The 21797-nt window shown below is 47.1% G+C and overlaps 1 protein-coding gene across 2 annotated transcripts in view; it reads left to right on the top strand.

The window, feature by feature from the left end:
- The window catches only part of GLI2 (GLI family zinc finger 2), a 142803-nt gene that overhangs the window by 114552 nt on the left and 6454 nt on the right, over nt 1–21797 (top strand). The window contains exons 4-11 of one of the 2 annotated variants that reach the window (XM_075152892.1): nt 798–999; nt 3340–3553; nt 5167–5320; nt 6841–6853; nt 8703–8868; nt 12529–12678; nt 16399–16563; nt 21005–21286. In XM_075152892.1, the coding sequence (XP_075008993.1) occupies nt 798–999; nt 3340–3553; nt 5167–5320; nt 6841–6853; nt 8703–8868; nt 12529–12678; nt 16399–16563; nt 21005–21286 (1346 nt within the window). The remainder of the gene's footprint in view (nt 1–797; nt 1000–3339; nt 3554–5166; nt 5321–6840; nt 6854–8702; nt 8869–12528; nt 12679–16398; nt 16564–21004; nt 21287–21797) is intronic. The other variant, XM_075152891.1, reaches the window with a different exon arrangement.

Below are 21797 nucleotides of genomic sequence, written 5' to 3'. Positions count from 1 at the left end.
CCATGCCATACTGGAGATTTGCAGGTGGGTCAGGCCTGGGCAGAGTTTCCTCTGGATGAAGTCAGTCGTTCCAGTTAGCAGTGCCGAAATGCTGGGGAAGGCCAAACTCGTACAGTAGTAATTCACCGTGTATTGCAGATCCACAAATGGGACTGGCAGGGTTGGAAATGACTTCATGCCCGAATGATTGACAATTGCTAATAGGGTCCAGGCACTGGCAGGTCCCCTCGGAGGGGGAGAGCTTGAACTTTGTGCCTGAGCTGCCAAATTGGTTTTCTTAAAACTCTTAATTTACTTTTGGGGCTCCTGGAGCCTCGCCTCTGTCGTTAATTGGATGGTCAGCATTGTGCTCGCGCTCGTTTGGTTTCCGCTCCCTCCGCACACAAATGCACGCACCATTTCCAAGGGTCGCCCCGGCTCTGATGTGCAGCTCTTCTGGCCCGCTGCTCCTGCCACCGAGTCAACGGGGATGGCTGCGCTCACGGAAACCTTGCGGGGCCTTTTCCCTTTTAATTTTAAGTTAATTTAGTGCCGATGAAAGGGGGTGATGGACAGGCTTCTGTTTGTCCCCCAAGGAGGGCGAAGCAAGCGGGAGTTCGCAGTGCTGCCTGACCCGTGTCCCTCAGCACCCAGCAGAGAGGAAACCTCCCGTCAAAGTGTAGCTGGTCCCTGCGCTGCTCCCGGCTCCTGATCATCCCACAGCCGTCAAGAGTGCAGCAGGTCTCAGCACCTTCCGCCCCACCATGGGAAGGGAGCAGCCCGCTGGTTTTGTCTGACAAAGTCTCTCTTTCCTACAGTGTCCCGGTTTTCGAGCCCACGGGTGACTCCGAGATTAAGCCGAAAACGAGCCCTGTCTATCTCCCCACTGTCTGATGCCAGCATTGATCTCCAGACGATGATCAGGACCTCCCCAAACTCTCTCGTGGCGTATATCAACAACTCCAGAAGCAGTTCAGCGGCGAGTGGCTCCTATGGCCATTTATCTGCCGGAACAATCAGGTAAAGCTTTGGGAGCAGCTCTGTTCAGCTGTGTAACTCTCCCCCTAAAAGGAGGGGTGATCCGCCAGCAAGGGAGACCTTCCCTTCCTCACAACCTTTGCTTTTGTGCATTGGGGCTGTGTAGTGTATTAAGTCAAATAAGCAAACCCCTCTGCTTTTGCATGTGGAAGGGTATTTCGTGGCATAGGGGAGGGGGTGCTGGATTGGGATTATTGGTTACCAGATTTCCAGCAATTACAGTATGATCATGCCTCCCTGCAAGCAGAAATGGAGAATAAATTTGTCTAAAAAATGTTTATTGTGAGCAGTTGGACTGATTAAGAAACCCTCTGATTTAAGAGGTTGCCCCAAAGTATTCTCCAAATTATTGGTCCACATCCTTAAAAAACATGTTGCCTGGGCAGATTTAAGAGCCTAATTCTAAAAACATATTTAAAACAGATCTAAGCCCTTGAGTAAAGTTTTGCTCAAACTTTAATTAAAAAGCACTTACACTAGGCAGCTCGCTGTTGTCAATTCCTGCCGTGATTGCTTCACCCAAGTTTCACAATGTTATTATTCTTTTTATTACTTAACTGTTAAAAATGTTAGTTCTAATTAACACTGATGTTGCAAAGCAAGGGTTTATAAAGATCATGCACTCCTAAAATTTGTAGGGGAAAACAGACGCATTGCCATTAGTAACAGTAACATTAATTTTATCAGTTACTTTATCCAGCAGCATCATTTAGAAATTGACTGTAGAATCAAAGATAATGTTAACTTAAACAGATAGCAACTCCTTGTCTGGTAACCATATTTTTCTATTCTTGTCACCTGTTGTCTTTAACTGGGCGTATCTGTAGCATCTCATCTTATACTCAGATTTTAAGCTTTTCAGGATAGCATCTGGTATTTTCAACAAATCAGTAGAGTGTGGAGTCTGACCCAATGGTCAGTTGTTGGCCTCCAAGGGAATAATCAAGTAATAATACTGAATTTGAAACTCTTCTCAGTGTTCTAAAAGTGTAACTTGAATGTCAGGAATTGTAAAATGGGTTACATATTTAACAGGATAACTGTCAGCAATTTGGGGTGAAAAGACTTTTTTGTTATTATTTTAACAATGTCTTAGTGGCAGGAATGAAATCCTTTCTCACCCACTCAGACCCAGATCCTAGTAGCACTTCAGAAAGACATTTTTGGACTTTGCTGTAACATAACAAAGCTGTGCAGCAGCCTGTCATCGCACCTCATTTGCTGCAGCACGTATTTAACTCCCAGAGCTCTTTTACACTGTAGTGATTTTTGCCCTTTATTCTTTTGGTCAAGTTGTCATTAACTGGTTTGGAACAGAAATACTAATTGTATGGTCACCAGCAATAAATATTTTCTCTAAAAGCAAAATTGGAAATGAAGCGTGTTGCTAATTATGGCCCCGTTCTCTGAGCAGTGACACCATAGGCAGTTTTAGTGATGTGAGAGAAAATACCATGAGGGTAAAGGTTCAGGACAGCCACCTTTTAAAAGTGTCAAACAATAGATTTTTGGGCTGAGAGTCTACGGTTTGCGCATCACCTGCCTAGAGTACAGGGAGCAGAGCACCTCCCGTGCTTCTTTGTCTCTGCCAAGGGGACTCACCCCCGGGAGTGAAGCCCTTCTTTCCAAAAGCAGAGCTTCGTTTTTAATGCTGGCGACTGCTGCATCCTGGCTCGGACCTGTTGCCCCCAGTTAGCGCCCAAGCAGCCAGGAGCTGGTGGTGTTTCTGGTCACCGCTGACCTAGATTGGAGCTGAACCAGTGACCTACATATGAAGGGTGACATACTTCAGCAGTCCCCTGAGCCAGCGCTCCCCTCACCTGAATGCAGAGTAAATTGCATTGTTTTGGACTATGTTAAATGGATAGTTATTCATCCCGGCGGTGATCTGTGCCAGGTGAGCCAGGTGATGCTGGTTTTTTATATGCAGGGTAGCATAACCCCAAGGTTGCGAGTCTGCAGAATAGGTCTGCCTGGGAAAACCCGTGAGCCTCGGGGTCTGCAAAGCCAGATGTGTCCAAGTCCTGTCCTCTTCTACACTCCCTGCCAAGGGCTTTAGCTGTTTTTAAACACAGGAAGCAAAGAAATTACAATCAGTCTGATACGTGGGTCAAAATGATTCACAAGTTTGCTGAGGCACACACGAGACAAATCCTGTCTTTGCAGTAAATCAGGCGGTAAGGTTTTGAAGGCATCTAGCTGGGGCATTGCAGCTTGTCTCTTGGAGTCTCCAGGAAGACACCCTTGAATCAGTCACTAGCCAATGTGATAAATATTGTTTAAAATAACTCCTCATCATTTTTCCTCCTCCTATTGCTGCAGCCCAGCGTTCAGCTTCCCCCACCCCATTAATCCCGTGACGTACCAGCAGATCCTGACCCAGCAGAGAGGTCTGAGCTCAGCCTTTGGACACACTCCTCCCCTGATCCAGCCATCCCCAACCTTCCCCCCGCGGCAACACATGGCGGTCATCTCCGTCAACCCACCTCCGGCACAGATCAGCAGCAACAGCAACTGCATCTCTGACTCCAGCCAGGTAGGAATGGCCATCCTGGTTCTCTCCAGGCATGGCACACAGGGAAATGGAGGCATGTTCTCCATGGGATGAGTGCTACCCTTCTTGGTGGCTGTGGGAGTTTTACCCACTCTCTTTTTACTCATGCTCTCCCTTTATGTTGCTTTTTCTTCCTCCTGGCAAAGCGTTTCTGGACTAGTCACAGCCAAATTTTGCACCCACCTCCCTTCCTTGAACACACACATACCTACCCATGCAGGAACCAAAGGCCTTGATCCATCAAAGCGTTGAACGTGACCTGCAGGGTCATCTCAGGCAGCAAATCTCCTTGAACACGTGTTACATGCTATCGAGATTGGGGGAATTCAGCACATGCTGGAGTGTTTTGCCAGATAAGCACCCAAGCACTGTGAACCAAGCTTCATCAGTTCCTTCACCAATCCCTCCTTCCTTTTTTCTACTGACATGAACCATGCCAATGGTCTTAAAACACCTTATTGTTTTCCTCTTTAACAAATAAGTGCGTCCTATCTAGGGCCTCTAGCCATTTTACTTATTGTTCCTTCTTTTTCAGTAGCTTTCTTTCTCGGGGTATCCCTGCTGTTGATTTTTACTGTTAATGTTTGCAAAACCAGGGGCCAGATTTTGAAAACTAGGAATGCCATGATGTGTATGAAATCCCACACCTCAGATGCGTTCTTGCAAATACCTGTGAGTTCACACAGGCGCATGCATGTGTGCACAAGCCCTCCACGTGCACAGGTTTAGTCTAGCACGTTTTTAATCATTTTTCCTTCCCATTTTCATTCCTTGGAAGTTTAAATTGCAGTTGCTTTTCTCCCCAAAGACTTATTTCACCTCATTTCACACCCATTTCAAATTGTTGTTTTAGTTGTATCATACTGAACTTTTCAGACTGGTTTATTGTTTTAGGGTTTCTCATGGCTGCTGTGCTGCAAACTCTGTTTGTTATTGAAGGTTATTTGATTGATTGGTTTTGTTTTCTTCTCACAAACTGGCTACCAAAATAATGTGGCTGGCAGGAGTTATGCCTCTGTTTAATAACTTGCAGGACCAATCTTGGGCAATTAGCAAGAGTGCATTTAAAATGTTAATGTTCCAATTTTATGCACATACAATAGGATGTTTTTTCTCCTGAAGTTGTTCTCATTTTTTGAGAGCTTAGCAAAACATACACATAGCCTTTCTTGCACCCAGCACGCCGGAGCCCTCGCATGTAACCAGAGCCCCCTGCTCCCCCGAGGAATTCATTTTCTCAACAAATCATTTCATCGCATTGAGAAATAAATTCGTGGCTTGGGTGGGGGTTGCATAAGGTTTTGATGGCTTTGACAGAGACTGGATCACTCTGAAACAGAGCAGCAGTGGCGAGGCCAAGCTCACTGGTGAGCCTGCAGAAGTTGACACTGTCCTTGATTCTTCCCTCTCTTCCATCTCTCTGCCTCGCACAAGCCCACACGGCAGTTATGGCCAGCAGGCCAATACGCTGTTGTCCCCAGCCACTCCTGAAGTTCAACCTTGATTTTTCAGTGAACTTTTAATGAAGAGGTGGGCTGCAGCCTGTCTCCCATCTCAAACCCCAGTGCCATATCTTGCCTGGTTTTCTTTCCTAGAGCAAGCAGAGCAGCGAGTCGGCCGTGAGCAGCACAGTCAATCCAGTAATTAACAAGCGCAGCAAAGTCAAGACTGAAGTCGAGGGCTTGCCCCCAGCATCCCCAACCACACAGGTAACCTTCTTGGTGCAAGACTTGTTGTGGGGCCGAGGCAGTGAGCTGCTGGGTCTCATTGTCTTTGGGAATGATACTCTTGGCACCTTTTGCTGCAGCTGGGAGCAAGGCATCCAAGTCTGCCAGGCAGGCGGGTGTCTCTTGGAGCACGAAGCCCACCAAGGTACAGGGCAGAGCTGCAGTGACTGAGTGAAGCATTCAATGGGTGCTTGGGACTCAGCTTGCTGTTGCTGTGCTTGCATAGAAAAAACGGAGGGAGGGAATATATCAAGCGTGATAACTTTAAAAATGATGTCTGAGTTTTCTCTTGCTGCAAAGCAAGCAGCATTAGTGTCTCAGAGCAAACATAGATTACGAGGGAATCTTGCATGTAGGTAGAAAGCTTGCAAAAAAAGGACTTCTTGATTCAACAAGGAATTGCTCCTAGAAACATCCTTTACACTGGTGACACAACATTTGACACCAAGAAGGGCCCAAAGGCCTTTGCTTTCTTTCCAGAGCTCTGTGATTGCAAACTGTTTAATGGCTGACAGTATCCATCTGACCGTCCTTTATCACAACTGTAAACTATCAGGAGTGCTCTGGGCACTTCATTTTCATGAAATATTAGGCTGTGTTATTGTCAAGCGAATGGAAGAGTTGATGACAAATTTCTCCTTCTGCCCTGGTTCAGGAGCAGGTCTCAGCATGATGCATGGGGACAGCAACGTGTGCAGTCATCAGGGGGCTGGTAAAATTGATGAAGATAGCATATCAGGGAAAGATAAACATGCTGTAGTCAGCATGATTAGGGCAAAGAGGCATCTCTCTGGAGCTTTGAGTTTAGGAGTGCATCTACACGCTGCTGCAAAAGCACATGCCCTGAAAAACCAATCTGGCCACCACCCGGGCTAATAGGGCCACGTGTTTATTTCTTGCAGCAAATGAAAAAAAGATCTGAAAGCCATCATCTGCTTTCTCAAGCACCTGTAGCAGAGGAGCTGTGGGACAGACAGCTGCTTGCTCGATGGCTGTCATCCTCCGTTCTCTGCTCCGATTTGAAGAGGTGTACACCCAACAGCAGGGAGTGCTTGGGTAGCGTTAGCCTGGCTCAACCCTGCAGCCCTGCCCCAGAGTTTCATCCACTGAGCTTTATGTGAAATAAGCACTGAAAGAAGGGGGAGAATCGTTTAAAGTGGTACAAGGAGGCTTGATTAGAATAGCAAGGTGAAATTAAGAGAAAGAAAATGCACACTGGTTGTCTAGTAGTTCCTAATGAGGAGACCTGTGAAGTAATACCCCAAGGGAAATGTAGGCTTCACGTCTCGCAGCATTTCAGTACTGACTAGGAAATTACTGGAAAGTACCTTGTAAGAGACAGCCCATTCTTGGCAAGGAGAACAGGTTAAAAGACTGAACGTAGTGGGTGTCTCCTCTTCAGTTGGTCTAAGCGACAGCAACTTGTTAAATTTGGGGATTCCTGTTCTGCAGGAGACTGTGCTGAAAAGTTGAGTTACTGTCAGTTAATTATTGACTGATACATTTTTTGCAGAGTATGAAGCTCAGCCATCCCAAAAAAAGCATGCATGTGTGTGTTTTGTTTTGGAAATGCTGTACTGGAAACGCCTCATGTGAGTTGTGGTTTGGGTGTTTAAAATCCTTGGCCAGACAGTATCTCCCATGATGGCTTGCGCTATAAAAAATGCAATCCAGACAAGATTTGTGGGACACAGTAGAGCACCAGGCATGAGGGACCTGAGTTACTGTGCTCTTATGATACCACAATAGCTCCAGTACAGATTCAGATTAATGTTGAATTAGCCAGAAATGAAACAAGTCAATGCTCTTCAACAAATTCAAATAGTTTCAATTCTATTTTTCCAACAGAAAGTATAAAAATTTTGGCAAAATAAGATTTTTAGTAGAAAATTTCACTTTTCCAGAGACCACACTTTGCATGGAGAGAAATGTTTCAACAAAAATAATGTTCACAGCTCATCCAAATAGGAATTGCAGGAAAAAGAAGCTGCTGTTTGAACTTTCTCAGACTATTGCTCTGGGCGCTGATATAGTTTGAATCTCCAGAATTCTTTCTGTAAATGACTACAGTTTCCTGTCCCAAGAGCCACCTTACAATATTTTTTTTAAAAATTAAAAGCTAATTAAAACAAATCTCTTCCTCTCCATATCTAAACTTTTGAATTGAAAAGTCACAGCTGGCATGTATGTCATGAGTTAGTTAATGAAAATTGTTGAACTTTCATACAGTACATCTCACTTTCCAAGCCATATAATACCATTAAGTCATTAATCATTGCAGCCCCTCAGTAGGCATTGGGAAGGTGTTGGTGGGGAAGGAGATGGCAGACAGATAGGTCCATTTGGGCAGGTCAGAGGCAGTTTGTGATGGGTCCGTCTGTGCCTACCACTTATGGGGCCAACTGGAGCATGAGATCATGAGGAACAGCATCTGATGTGGTCACTCACCCCAGATGCTCCTCTCTAAAGCTGCCCTGAGGCGGGATGCTCTGTGCTGGGCAGTAGTAGTAATTGGGAGGAAAGGGAATGAAGGGGGTCAAAACCTACAAGGTTTTGTATTGCTAAATTCCCAAGTCAATATTGGCTGCTGATTGCCTTGTCTGTAGTACAAGTGTCTGACGCACACAGAGGCGACAGTTGTCCTTACATCTGGATTGTACTAATTATGTTGTATGTTACACTATTGTGTAGGTGCCGATGCTTTAATCCTCATAGCAGCCATAAAAAAAAATCTTCTGTGCTTCATTTAGCACTGAGGAGCTGGCTAGACAGAGAAGTTAAGGAGAGAGCTCACAGCGTGCCCAGCATTAAACTAACTCATTTATGAGTCCAGAGCCCCTGGAGCTCTGCTCTGCAGCTCATTCCATCACGGGGTCTTGCTCAAGCTTCCCAAATTTGCCGATCTCAGAGGAGTGCTTCGGGGGCTTACCACTTTGTTCCTGTGGAGCACCCTTCAGGCATAAATCTTTGGGTAAGGATTAGGCATAATTTTCTCATCTATTGAAAGATGCATAAAACAGGAACCCCCCTCCCCAACCCATGTCAGGTGAGTGTGGTAACCACTAGTTTCTGACTGCTCTGTGGTTTTTTCACGCTCCTATTTTCCCACTCCCCCCAGATCAGAAGTTTTGCTCCAGCAAAGGATGAAACCAAAGGTCAAAAGCCAGTCTTCTCCTTTCTCCAGCCTTTCCTGGGACTGCCCACGACCTGACTGGAGCCAGCCACCGCTGCAACCATGGCTTCAGGGTGTTTCGTGTCTTGTCATTAACTCTGATCCAATTCTACCAAAACTCTGTAACTCATTATTTCACAGTAATCAAGGATGTTATGCTGCCACAATGAGCACGGTTTTGTGATACCTGCCCTGTAATCTATGAGTGATGGAGGAATTCAGATGAAAGAAGTTCACCTTATACAATGCACCGTTGTGTGTTGCAGGAGCATCTGACAGACCTGAAAGAAGATCTAGATAAGGATGAATGTAAACAGGAGCCTGAGGTTATTTATGAGACGAACTGTCACTGGGAAGGGTGCACAAAGGAATATGACACTCAAGAGCAGCTCGTCCATGTGAGTAATGGTTTGGAGGAAACCCCAGCGATAAATTTGGGTTTCTGTGCACTTGTCCTCATTTTTTATCACTAGCTGCTGTACAGCCAGAGCTCACTCTGGGAGCTACTAAAGGTGCAAATCAGAGATACGGTGTGTAAACACTGCCAAAGCAGGTCGCTGCTCCCTGAGGAGTTTAGCTGCAGGAAGCCTCTCATAGATTATTTGATGTTGCTCTTCTCAGCTGCTGAGGCTGCAGTTTCAGTCTCCCTCGTGCACGACCCGACGACAGAAGGTTCCGTGCAGAGGACCTGATCAGAAAATGGGGAAGGGGGCTGAGCCCTTCCCTCCTCCCTGGCCATATTCACTGAGCCTCCCAAGCACCTACCAGCTATGGGTCAGGGGTCGTCCATACTGTCCTCAGTCCTTGTCCAGGCCGTGAAAGCCTTTTATGCTGCTGTGGCATGAGCTGTGGGGCCATATCACTTAGGGGCTGTTGACCTGCTCAGCTCATCCCTCCCACAAAAATAGAGCACTTCCAGAGTTTGGAGACATGCTCCAGTCTCTCCGTCAGGGCCTGAAATAGAGAAAGTGGGTTGATTTTTTAAAAATTGGGAAATAGGGCTTCCGTAATCACAGTGATATCCCCAAACCAGTGTCAGAACTACTCTCTGAAGGATCCCCAAACCAAGTCATTAATCAGATTTTCAGTTCTAATTAATTCCAAGAACCTTTTGTGTGCTTTGCTTCACCTGGGAATCCACCATTTGGTTTCCTTTGGCTTCTGGGGTCAAGAAATCCCTCAAACTCAGAGCAAGTCCCTGTGAAATCAGACATGATCTGTGTCTGAGCCCCATCCTGCCCCCAGCCTAGCACCCTCCCAGTCCTCATTTTGGGTCTGTGGTGTGAGCCCCATTTGTTTGAAGCCAGCTCAGAGCTGCTGGGAATTCACCAGCCCCAGCAACCCTGTTGCTTGCAGCAAAATGTTGGATTGAGCGAATTTTGTGACAGAAGCCACTATCTTCTCCTTTTCCTTCAGCCTTTTGCTGCTTGCCTCAGCCTGGCTCCAAGCCTGCCAGGGGCCATCCGTGTGCGATTCACGTGTAGCCCTCTTTCTGAGGGCTCGTGTCTGCTCTCATCCTTTTTTATATATCTTCATTTTAGTCATGTTTAGATGCCACCAAGTACGCATCAGTCTCTGTTTCTCCAAGCTCTGTGCACAAACATTATCTTAGCCCAGAGGGACCACACTCTAAATGATAATTTTGGGCATGTGCTCTTCTTCCATCTAAGGCTAGCACTTGCCCGCCTCTGCCAGAAGTCACTGGTTCAGTGCAACAAGTCCTTGAGTACAGACAGATTTGGAAATAGTTTTCAGGGCCAAATGAGTGATAAGGTGCTTAATGGGTTGCACGTTGCATGCCACGAGGCGTTGCTTTTCTGGGGTTAAACCACAGCAGCCCTGTCGGATGGGCTGGGCTCACATTTGTCCAGCAGTATTTGTGTGTTTCCCTCTCGGATGTAAGAAAAACTCTTTAACTCTCCCCCGAGCAAAGTGCAGGGCAGATCCAGGCAGCTCAGCACAATTTATTTCCAGAGAAAACCCAAAGAAAAATATTTGACAGAATGTCCAAGATTTTCCTAAATTTGGAAGGTTATAAAAACAGAGGCTTCTGTACTATGATTACTAGCAACATGGGGTTGTGGATTTGGGATGCCCAAAATACACATGCAAATGAAATACAGATGTCGTGGGCCAACTTCCGAGAAGGTGGCATCCCACCGTGCATGGAAAAACTCTAGTTTGTGTGCAGAGCAAAGTACCTGGGCGTGCAGGGTCCGTTCTCCACACACAGTGGGTAATGTGCTCGTGGGAGAAGTGCATGTCAACAGGGAGCAGCAGGAATGAGGACATATTTTTGCAAGCACCACTGCTGCTCCCAGCCTCGAACATCACACTCCCTATTCGAGAGAAGCCCAAGCAAAGCCTCGGCCGGGTGGGGATTTGATAGGGGCTACGGAGCCATAGCTGAAGTGTGGTGAGTTGTGCAACTGCTCCTCCACCATGTGATGGGAAGCAGATGTTGCCCAGGCAGTGAGTTAATAAGCCTGAAGGGGGACTACAGTCCCCCTCCCAAAAATGTGTCTTCCTCTGACCTAAACAGGACCCAACGGGCGAGCCAGTGCACTCCCCAACTCCTAGCACTGCCGTGTGTAGTCTTGGTTGCAAGTCAGACTCCCATGCAAACAGAGCCAGGAGATGCATCTTCCCAGTCTGGTCTGGACGTGGTTTAGTGTGTCCATGGATCTCCTGGGGGGTTCACCAGATTTCCACCATCTGAGGCTAAAATCTTACTCCAGTGCCATGTTATAAAACCAGAACCGTAGGCAGCTCAGCTCCAAACCCATCCGAACCCTCTCCCAAACTCAGCCTCCCGCCGACCCTCCTGGCACGCAGCTTTGGCTCTCGGTGTTTACCCGTGGTGCCCAAGGGACCAGCTGAGCTCCACGCACCTCCTCTTGTCCCTGGGTGGACCTGATGCCCCAAGCAGGATTGGGCTGCGGCACACAAAATGCCAGAGCTGGATTCAGATGGGGCCGTGAAGGCCCATGACTCTGTTTTAACATGTTTTTGTGTCCTTGTGCTGCCCCGCTACCCCGAGAACCTCTCATCCCGCGCTGCAACATGTGTGCCTGGCCTTGGCCGGGGGGACGAAGGCGGGGGCTGGAAAAAAATCTCAGTGCAAAAAAACAAAACCCAAACCCAAAGTGGTTTATTTTAGGATTTCCTGTCAGTGAATGTCTGCTGAAAACACAGGAGCGAGGACAGGCATTATTTTTGGCAGCGAGACCCCATTCAGAGAGACAAGGCCGCTGCGGGAACAGCGCTGCCGACGGGCCGGTCTCCGGCTCTGTTTATTTTCGGCAGGGCTTCATCTGCCCCAAGCTGGGAAAAAGCGACCCTCGTCTTCCTCCCAGCGTGGACGAAGGCACCATTCTGGGTCTGGCTTTTCAACACCCCAGCGCAGGATTTTACGGACCGGAGTAATTAGCAGTAATTGAGGCCGACGAGCTTTCCTTGGCGCATAGCTCGCAGATGCTGTCATTTCCTGCCAGCCGCCCGCGCTGGACAGCAGGTGGATGTCTTAGGGCCGGCGTACGGGCTGGCGCGCGAGCAGGCGTAGAATCATAGAATCATTTAGGTTGCAAAAGACCTTTAAGATCGTTGAGTCCAACCGAGGCTTGTCTCCTCCTCTCCCCCATCCTCCAAGCGCCCCAGGAAAGGGTCCCAGCGGCGTAAACGTGGCACAGGAGGGTTCGGCAGAGACAAAAATGACTCCGTTATCCTCCCCAACAGTGGCATCAGGCCGCCCGGGAGACACTGAGAGGGGTCCTCCCTCCCCGACACTGTGGGTCCCCATTGCGTTTGCAAACCTCCCGTTTATAGCTGGTTTGGACCCAGCGCCCGGTGTGCTGGGTGCTGTGCGCCTTCTCCTGCAGGACACACCAGACCGCAGAGCTGGCTCCCGTGTCCCTGGTGTTATCTGTGCACCTGGGACCCCGGTGCAACACCTGACCGCAAGCACTGGTGAGGGAAAGGCTGGCTTTCGGAGCACTGTGCATGCTTCGCTGGCATCAGCTCTTCCAGGAGTGACCTGCTTCTCCCTTCTCTCCTACCAGCACATCAACAACGATCACATCCATGGGGAGAAGAAGGAGTTTGTCTGCCGCTGGCAGGACTGCACGCGGGAGCAGAAGCCCTTCAAGGCTCAGTATATGTTGGTGGTGCACATGCGAAGGCACACCGGGGAGAAGCCACACAAGTGCACGGTGAGCTGGAAGGGACCCATGGTGCATCTCAGCTTGGCAAGTGGGACACTGGACTCTGGTGGTCACACAAAAGTGTGTGCAGACACAGGCATGGCTTCAAACAGGGCTCTCGCAGGGTACCTCAGGACCAGGCCAGCTCTCCGTGTCTAGGTTATAGCTACTTGCAGGTTACACCCTGGGGAGAGGGCAAAGTGGTCTAGGAGGGTGGCCAAGGTGTTAGTGGGCAAAACTGCATTTCCTTGGGGAAAATGTGTTCAGCTCTACCACAGAGATTCAGAATGACTCAGGACAAGTCACTTAAGGTGGAAAACCAGCCAATTTAGTTGCTTACATCCAAGAAGGAACTCCAGTAACCCTACACTGTGGAGAACCACCTAACCCTGGTCACGTCTAACTCGGCATCACCCAGCCCCTTGCTGGGGCTGCAAGTTTCCCTCACCCACATACCCGAGTGTGCACACAAGCCTCCTTCCAGCCTGGGGAGCTGGGCCAACACCTCCTGCCTCTGCTGTCTTAATCCAGAGGTGAGGTCAACCCCTGGGTGCCTAAACTCCAAGAGGAGCTCAGTCACCAGACCTTCTGCATGCAAGCAGCACTGTGCCTAGTGTTAAACACTGCCTGAGGAAGAGCACGGGGTGCTATTTTGTATCTCAGCCCTGTGGGTACAGGCTGATCTAGCACATGAGAGAGCTGGGCTCACTTCCTCCTCAACCTCGAGATATTAAAGCCCATATCTCCCCTCACACGTGGAGTCTCCGTCAACCGCACAGCTGGCTGACGTGGGGCAGCCAAGGATGCCTGATGGGAGGCACAAGAGAGAAGCGAGCTGTGGAGTTTAGTGTCTGTGCCAACTGGTAGGAGAGGAGAGGTTCACCATCTCTTTCCACCTATGCTTCAGCCCTTTTTCCTCCTGAAGGTCCATCCCTGTCTTTTGATATCCTGTGCTCCCTGCCTTCTCCTCCTGCCAGTTTTTCGTACCTCCTCCACTGTCAGCATTACGCCGTTCCTCTCCCCAGAGTCTCGGGGATAAGTCTCTCTTTCTGCTCGGCAGATGTCTGAGCCCTCCTCCCATATCTTCCTCCTCTTCTGCTCCATTAGTCACTTCCAGCCCTGCTCCCTCCCTGGCTCTGCCCCAGCTCCTGCTTACAAATATTAGGATATGTATGATTTGCTTGCTGCATGACTCCTTTATCAATCTTCCAGCCCTGTGTTCATTTAATCTAGAGCATAAGCTCCCCGGGGCACAGGGCCATGTCCTTTGTTTTAATCTTCTAAAGCACTTTGCCCAGTTCTAGTGCTTTACCAATCTTCCTTAAAAGTATCAAGGAATATTGATCATCGGTGTGCTACAAAGTGAGCAGTGAGGGAAAGTCTAGCCCTGCCTTTGCAGGTAGAAGGACTCAGAAGACAAAAAGCATCAGGGACGGCATCCTCTTCAGTGCTGTAATGGAGCAGGAGAAAGCACCGCTGCACAATCCTGCCTCTTTTAAGCCTCGGTTGTGTTGCACTGGAGCAGTGGCAAGGCTGTGTGTGTTTAAGTCTCAAGCCATCTTCTGCCTCCTCGAGAACTGCAGTCCCTCCACATGCTATATGTCGCAGCAACTCTTGCCGAACTGGAGTACCACCGGTTTCCAACTGCCTGGGATACATGGCAGCTCTGCAGACAGTGCCCTTCTGTGGCAAAGCATTCCTTGTCCGAATCTGGCAGTGATTTTTCAAAGCGCCATTTGTTTCAGACAAGGAGTTTGTGGTGTACATAAAGCTACAGATGAGCCCAATTGCAGCCTGGGATTTGGTCAAGGATTATTTCAACAGATGACAGCCAGAACTCCCACTGACATAATCAAATCCACGCGTAAGAGTGGAAACAACTGCTTTGAACATGCACAGGCTGCTTTGTTGAGAAGCTCTTATTTGAAAATGTGGCCTCAGTACTTTTGCTCTTAATAACTGCATTTTTGTGTCAGTATCCAGCAAAACCAGAATGGACACGAGTTGCCTCGTGCTGAATTCCCTTTGTTTTCCAGCAAGTGGAATGATATATTTCAATAACCATAAGCAACTTGAGTTGTAAAGGACTGTTTGCACAGGGCAAGAGAAGAAAGAGATATAACTGTGCTACCTCAAAGTTGCGGCATGTTCTTTGGGCCAAATAGGCTAATGAAAGTTGTCTGAGGAAGAGGAACTGGATCCATCCCACCCCAACAAAGCTGTGGAAGGAATCAGCTCTTGCAGGGTGCTCCTACTGTCCTTGAAGAGATCTGGATATCTCAAGAGAGCAGAGCAAGGTTGCCGTGTGTCCACCATCCCTATGCTAAACCTTAAAGGGAATCTTAAGTAACCCTACTTCTTTTCCAGTACAACAAAGTTATATGGGATCAACCTGTGCCTACGTGCTTCACGGATTTCATGGGCTGCATGTTTGCCTCACTCCTTAGCAGTGCAGGTGGGTCCTATGCCCATGGAGCACAAGGAGACAGGTACCGTTGCTATTGCATGGAGCTGCCTTTGGCCTCTGCCCAAAAGGGCCAGATCTCTGGACCCGCAGGACCACTCAGCTGCCCACAGGGAAATCAGACACTGAGCTGTGGCATGACCTGTCCTGCTGTAACACCAGTTTCTTCACTGGCCAAGACTCAAACATAGCAATGTGAAGTCCTGTCACATCTGGACTGAACTTGTAGACACGTTTAAGTGATCTGGTTAAAATACAATACCTTGCGGCTTGCATACATTACAACAGGAGGAGCTCCTTGTTGAAATTTAAAGTGTGTTTTAAGGTGCTTGCATAGGAAGTGCAGCATGGGCTTTTCAACACTCCAGCTGGACAGCAAGTGCAGCATTTAGCTAGAATTAGGAAGGGAGCCTTGCATTTCTTAAAACCTCTTCCAGTGTTTGTAAGTTCCTACTTGTTTCATCAAATTGCATTTAAGACGGCCTCCTTGGTTTGAGGTGAAATCCTCCCATGCTGCAGACAGGGCAGGTGCAGGGAGAAGCCTCCAGCCTAGCCAGAGCGGAGGGTGGCAGGACTTGCATCTCCCGAAGCCTCACCACGTCTCCCAAGCTGGTCCTTCTAGTTGTGTGGGCAGCTGGTTTCCTTCCATGAGGAAGGTTCCTGGCCTGTTTTGTCATCCAAAAATCCATCTGTCTTCAAGATTGAGAGTCTTGTTTTTTAAACTGGTAGTGTCAGACGGCCTGACCACAGCATCCTCTGAGAGCAGACCCAAGCTGTAATTTGGGAAACTTCAAAGCTTGCTAGATTTCTGCTTGTGTGTTAGAGAATGGTCTGGCCTTTCCAGCGCTAGTGCTAGTGAAGTTGCAAGGCTGGTCAAACTGTCAAGAAGCCGTCAGTTGTCTGGGTGGGAAGGAGAGGGCCTCTGTTTCTGAGCGTGTTAGCTGCAGAAGGATGGCAGGAGGGGCTAAGAGAGCCCAGGGAGGAGTAGAGGGGTATTCAACCCTGCTGGAAAAAAGAGTCTCTTGTTGAAATGTCAGGAGGGTACCCAACAAGAAGCAGCACCTTAAATATGACTCACTGCTGAAACTTTCAGCCTACCTAGGGAAGCAAATTCTCCCAACAAAGTGGGTGTTGTTCCCTAAAACACAAGCCCTTTAAAGGGAAGAAAAAAAGAAAGAATGAGAAACAGATGAGAGGGTTTAGGCAGGGGGAAAATCAAATTTTTCTGGTTAATTAATCACTCCTCTTGTGTTTTTTTATTTTAGTTTGAGGGTTGTTCCAAAGCCTATTCCCGCCTGGAGAACTTAAAGACACACCTGAGGTCCCACACTGGAGAAAAACCCTATGTCTGTGAACACGAAGGCTGCAATAAAGCCTTTTCCAATGCCTCGGACAGAGCCAAGCACCAGAACAGGACACATTCCAATGAGGTAAGCCTGGGCTCACCGCAGCTCAGCGGAGGGCTTTTTTTTTAATTTTGCTGACAATAAAAATACACTTTACACGCTGGACTCATGTAAAAAGAAACCTACTGTAATGAGAGGTTTTTCTTATTTTTTAATGGGATTTATTTTGCTGGAGAGCCAGACCACATTAGCTTTATATTTGTGAAAGCCATGTTTGAAATCATAAACAGATGTTAAAGTATGCAAACTTTTTAATCGGCTTTGGAAATTAAAGCAAGCATTTTCCAAATTTATAATTTTTAATAGCACAAATAGGATTGTACAGTTGCGCATGTGGTGTTTAATATTACTGTGGAGCAGACTTGCAGTAGTATAACAGCTACCCTGGATCCTGACGCTCTGGAAATAATACTCCCTCCATCGTTTGATGTACAATGATAGAGCACAATGCAATGCTTTGTTAACCTTGGCTAATTAAGACCCACTATTAGTAGTTGGGGAGCAGAGGAAATTGCCTTTATTGTAACGCATGTGATGGTCTGTTGCAATCAACCACGACCGACGATTGAAATTTATATTACCACTAATTAGCTGACAGGGGAAGAAAAAACAACACTCCAAAGTTCTAATAGTGTTTGCAGCCATGAAGAATTCCGTCTGTAGCCTAATTTGCAACAGTTTAAATATAGACTATTGGAGAACGGAACACAATTGCCACAGATGACAGCTTTTTAAAGCAATGCTGTGTCTACAAAGGGCTTGTTGGGAGTATTTCTATCTCTGGCATAATATCAGTCAGTGATAACCAAAGCTCTGTAGGTTTCAGAGATTCTGTTGGAGTCAGAATAAGGACTCAAAAGTCTAGGATGCCCTTCCATGCTGTGTGATGCTGAGATGAACCCAATAAATGGCCTGGATCCCAGTGTTATTTGAATTGGTTTGGGTATGAACTCGAACGTCAGGATTGTTCTTTTACTAGTGAGCCACTTATCCAGCAGGACACAGGTTAAAATTAACCCATATCCTCACTGGCACTGGGTAGTCTGGGGTTGGTTTAAGGCTACACTGACCTTGAGGCCAGGAGGGATCAACAAGACATGCAACCTCTCGTCTGCTCAGCAACCTGCATTCCCAGTAACTGGTGTTTGACTAAAACATCATTTGCTCTCAGTTAAAGGTTCTTCCCCTGAAAGGTAGGTAGTCGTGATTTAATCTCACATTTCAGGTATTAGAAATTGCTTGTTTTCCAGCCCTGGATGCTTTCTCTGCCTTCTTCCAGTGCTGGATCCAATGTCCCTTTCATTGTTGCTGTTTCTACCTCATAACATTACAGTGTTAAGTCACTCTCCATTTTCTTTCTCATAAGGTAAATAAGTCAATCAAGCCACTGCAGATTCCCATTACTGCAACATTTTTTTCTGTCCTTAAATCAATTTGGCATCTCTCTTCCATCCCTGGGGATTCTCATGTGGATGGATCAAGACTGCTGGTACAACTTTCAGTGCTGGATAAAGACTCATTCTGCCCAATTTGTGCACACTGAAGCAATATGTGAGCTACTTTTTGCCTGTAGATCACTTGAGCTCGGATCCCTAGAGCTTTTCCAGGATCCTTCCTAGGCAGGCCAGATTTCCCTTCTGTTGGGCCAGCTGGTGTCCCATGTTCCTACATGTGGAATTTTGGCTTTGGTTGTTTTATTAAATGTCATTTCTTTGATGGGTTCAGGCTTCCCAAGTGATCCAGATCTGGAGCTGCACTGGATCTGGGATGACTCCTCACTTCCTCTGAGCAGAGCTTGGACACACTTGAAGGTTGGCTCCTTTGGGATCCCATTGTGCAAGGTGATGCTGTAGGGCAGGAGCATCCAACTCCTTGCCTATGGTGGACCCTGATCTAATATGCTGACACGTGGCACAAGTTGCATCCAACAACACAAATTAAAGAATCAGATAACAGACAGGGGTTTTATCCTCTGCTGTTGCTTCCCCTGGAAGATGCCAAAGCCTTCTCAGATGCAGAAAACTAGTGGAGGATTTGTACCAGACCAGCTGAGCCTTACCACGGGAACTACATGACACTGCATGATCTTACATTTTGCGATCATGCTCACTCCTGAACTGCTGTTCAAGCCTCCTGGGTGCTACACAGGCATGCCCCAAGACTTGCGGGAGATCTGTAGGCTCTCTGGGACATATTTTTGATACCCTCTTTTTGAGGAACATATAACATGATCCTTTGCAACAGATGACATCCCTCATGGCAAAGCTCATTGCATTGGGCAGCAGGCCCAGGTGAGGGTCTTGCAACCAGCTGTGCCACGACCAGTGAGTTAGCAAACTGCACTGAGACCTTGGCTCGCAAAACCACATGGATGCAAAGCAGGAGTTTGTGGCTGTGTATATTTCCCATTACCCGTTGGTAACTCTGTTGTGGTTCCTAGCTACCTACTAAATATTTTCCTCTGCTTGCAGTGTTTACTCAGGATACACCACAGTTTCAACGTTAGTCATCAATGTCTCCTCTAAGGGGGAAGTTCCAGGTTCCCTGTATTTGTCTCTGTCATTGTGTGACAGGACGTAGGTGTATGGTCCAAACATGCTGAAGTTCAAGCTGGGGATATATTACCACAATGGATTTTTTTTGATTGTTGAAATGTCACATGCTCTATTTCATTTTAAACTTCCAGTGACTATTTGAATCCCTTCAGGGAATACCTTCAAAGTTACTCCTGGGAAAAGGGCTTTCATCTCCAGTGCATACACAAAAGAGTGGCATGAGATCATGGCCAGCCAAAGGCTCAGAGTGACATTTTCTCCAATTCAAGCTAAACAAGGGTACAAGGCAGAAATTCAGTTCTGCTGAGTGCCTGGGAAGTTCTCCAGTTCTCCCACCCTAAGGAATATCATGCTGTATGTGTATGGGAGTAGGAAGGAGGCATCTGAGATATCTAAATTTTTGACTTCACAAGGGCATGCACTGCATTAGATGTCAGAATCTGGACAACCCAGGGGATATATGAAGGCATGCCAACAAAACAGCAGTTGTGCTCAGTTCAGTCTCAGGAGGTATGGCCTGATGAAGAGGATGGTTGTACCCCGTTAGGTGGAGTGTCTGCTGTTCAAGCAACAGCAATCGTGTTACCCTAATTACTGGTGTCTGAAAAATCAGAACTATTGGGCCTAAAGGATCTTTATAAAAAATCCTTGAACTGTTTTATGTAGGGTTTTCTAGCATGTGTGATGGGGGTTCTGTTCTTCAGAATAGGTTTTAATAGCAGCAATAATATTTCTATAATGCCTCATCCAAAAGGTTGCATGAGATTTATAAACAAACTATTTTACATTTTGTGCTTTGGTTTACCCAGCTTTAAAATATATTAAATATTTACCTCACTGGGGTGTTACGAGGATTTAGTTTGTTCAAGTGATGTGCCAAGATCAGTCAGGAAGCATGCTTTTGAATAAAAAACAGACTTTCAGTGTTTTTCATGTGATGATGCTGGCTTTCTGCAAAGAATATACTCCTTTGTACTTTTTCACTTAAGCTTCTGGACGGAATTACAAAACAGATTAAAAAAAAAAGAATAGGAATGGTCATTTTGGGTAGCCTTCAAACAACATCTATCTGGTTTTTTTCATGGATCTATTCTAGCGCATTGGCAGAAAAATACTTAGAGTAGCTGTGAGGCTGAAAGCGGAACTTGTGATGAATTCAGAGCTTCCAGCGCAGCAGCACCAGCTCAAACAACTGCAGCGCTAATACACTTTGGAATTGGAAACTCAATAAAAAAAAAAGTTAAAAGAAGAAAAGTATCTGTGTGGAGACTTCTGTTTTCAGAAGCATGGCTTCAGCCTTGTTTTCCTATGGCAATCAATGATTCATGAATTCGGGACTAGAGTGCTATCGTCTGAAAAAAACATTGCATGCCTGTGGTTTGTTTTGCACAATAACAGATTTCAAGGTGACAGGTGCTGGAGTGGTATGATAGATTGGGTAGGGTGAATCCAGTCTGGCTTGGTTTCACTGGAATTCCATCAGCCAGAAGGTCTCAGACATTTTCTCGGTGCAGACCCCACCTTAGCAGAGAGAATGTGTTATGGCCAGTCCCCTACATCACCTCCCTCCCATCCGTAATCAGGAAACATTCCTGTGGCCACTCGAGCAAATACATACATGGGAAAGTAATATTAGGAAAGTATTTCATGAATTCTTAGCTGTCTTTTAATCCAGAAACTGAAAACAAGGAGTTTAGCCAACATCAAATGACTGGCCAGGTCTCTGTGGATCAGCAGCAGCCCATATATCACATTTTAGAGATCTCAGTCTTACAGAATCCTGGGGAGCAGATGCTCCACATTTTGCTGCTGCCAACCACTATGCTCATTGTATTTTCTTGGCCCATACGTTGTACCTGGAATATTTGGGCTTGTTCTAAATATAACCCAAGATTTGCTTGTATTGACAGAAACCCTACGTCTGTAAAATCCCTGGCTGCACAAAGCGGTACACAGACCCTAGTTCCCTCAGGAAACACGTCAAGACTGTGCACGGGCCTGATGCCCACGTCACGAAGAAGCAGCGCAACGATGTTCACCCAAGGCCACCTCCGCTCAAGGAAAATGGGGACAATGAGGCAAGCGCCAAGCAGAGCAGCAAGGTTTCAGAGGAGAGCCCCGAGACCAACAGCACCATGAGGAGCATGGAGGATTGTTTACAAGTCAAAATGATAAAAACGGAGAATTCTGTGGTAAGAGCAGTTGCTCTTGGCAGAAATGATGCGGCTCCTAATTTCTCCAACGCAATGGGGGCGTGAAGTATTTGCATGCCATTTACCTCTCCAGGCAGTTGCCCTTCACATGCCAACACCCTAGAGTTCAAGTCCAGAGATGAAACTGCAGGTCAGGGCACAGTCCAGTACATTTTGCATCTTCCTACCCAGCATCACAAATTCCTGCCCTCGTAGTCACGGGGCCACGTGATGCCCAGTGTTGAGCTTGGCCTCTGTGCTGTGAAAGTGGGTAAAACTCAGTGTGTGTGGTCAAATGAGCTTTACCTACCTCACCAATTTAAATTGAGCAACCACCATAGGGCATAGATTGATGAACGTTTCCTGAAGCAGAAGTCCTCGCTTAAGCAGTCCTTTTTCTCCTCCTCCCTGCACCCTTCACTGTTTTTCTTTCCAGGCTGCTGCTGCACAGCAGTTTTGCTGGCATAACTCTGTTGTGGGCTATCTGATGAAGCCAGTGGGGCTAAAAGTA

Source organism: Calonectris borealis, chromosome 6 (assembly GCF_964195595.1).
Source record: "Calonectris borealis chromosome 6, bCalBor7.hap1.2, whole genome shotgun sequence".
NCBI classification, from domain to species: domain Eukaryota; kingdom Metazoa; phylum Chordata; class Aves; order Procellariiformes; family Procellariidae; genus Calonectris; species Calonectris borealis.
The sequence above is the reverse complement of the archived record's forward strand: the minus strand, read 5'-3'. Positions and strand labels throughout refer to the sequence as shown.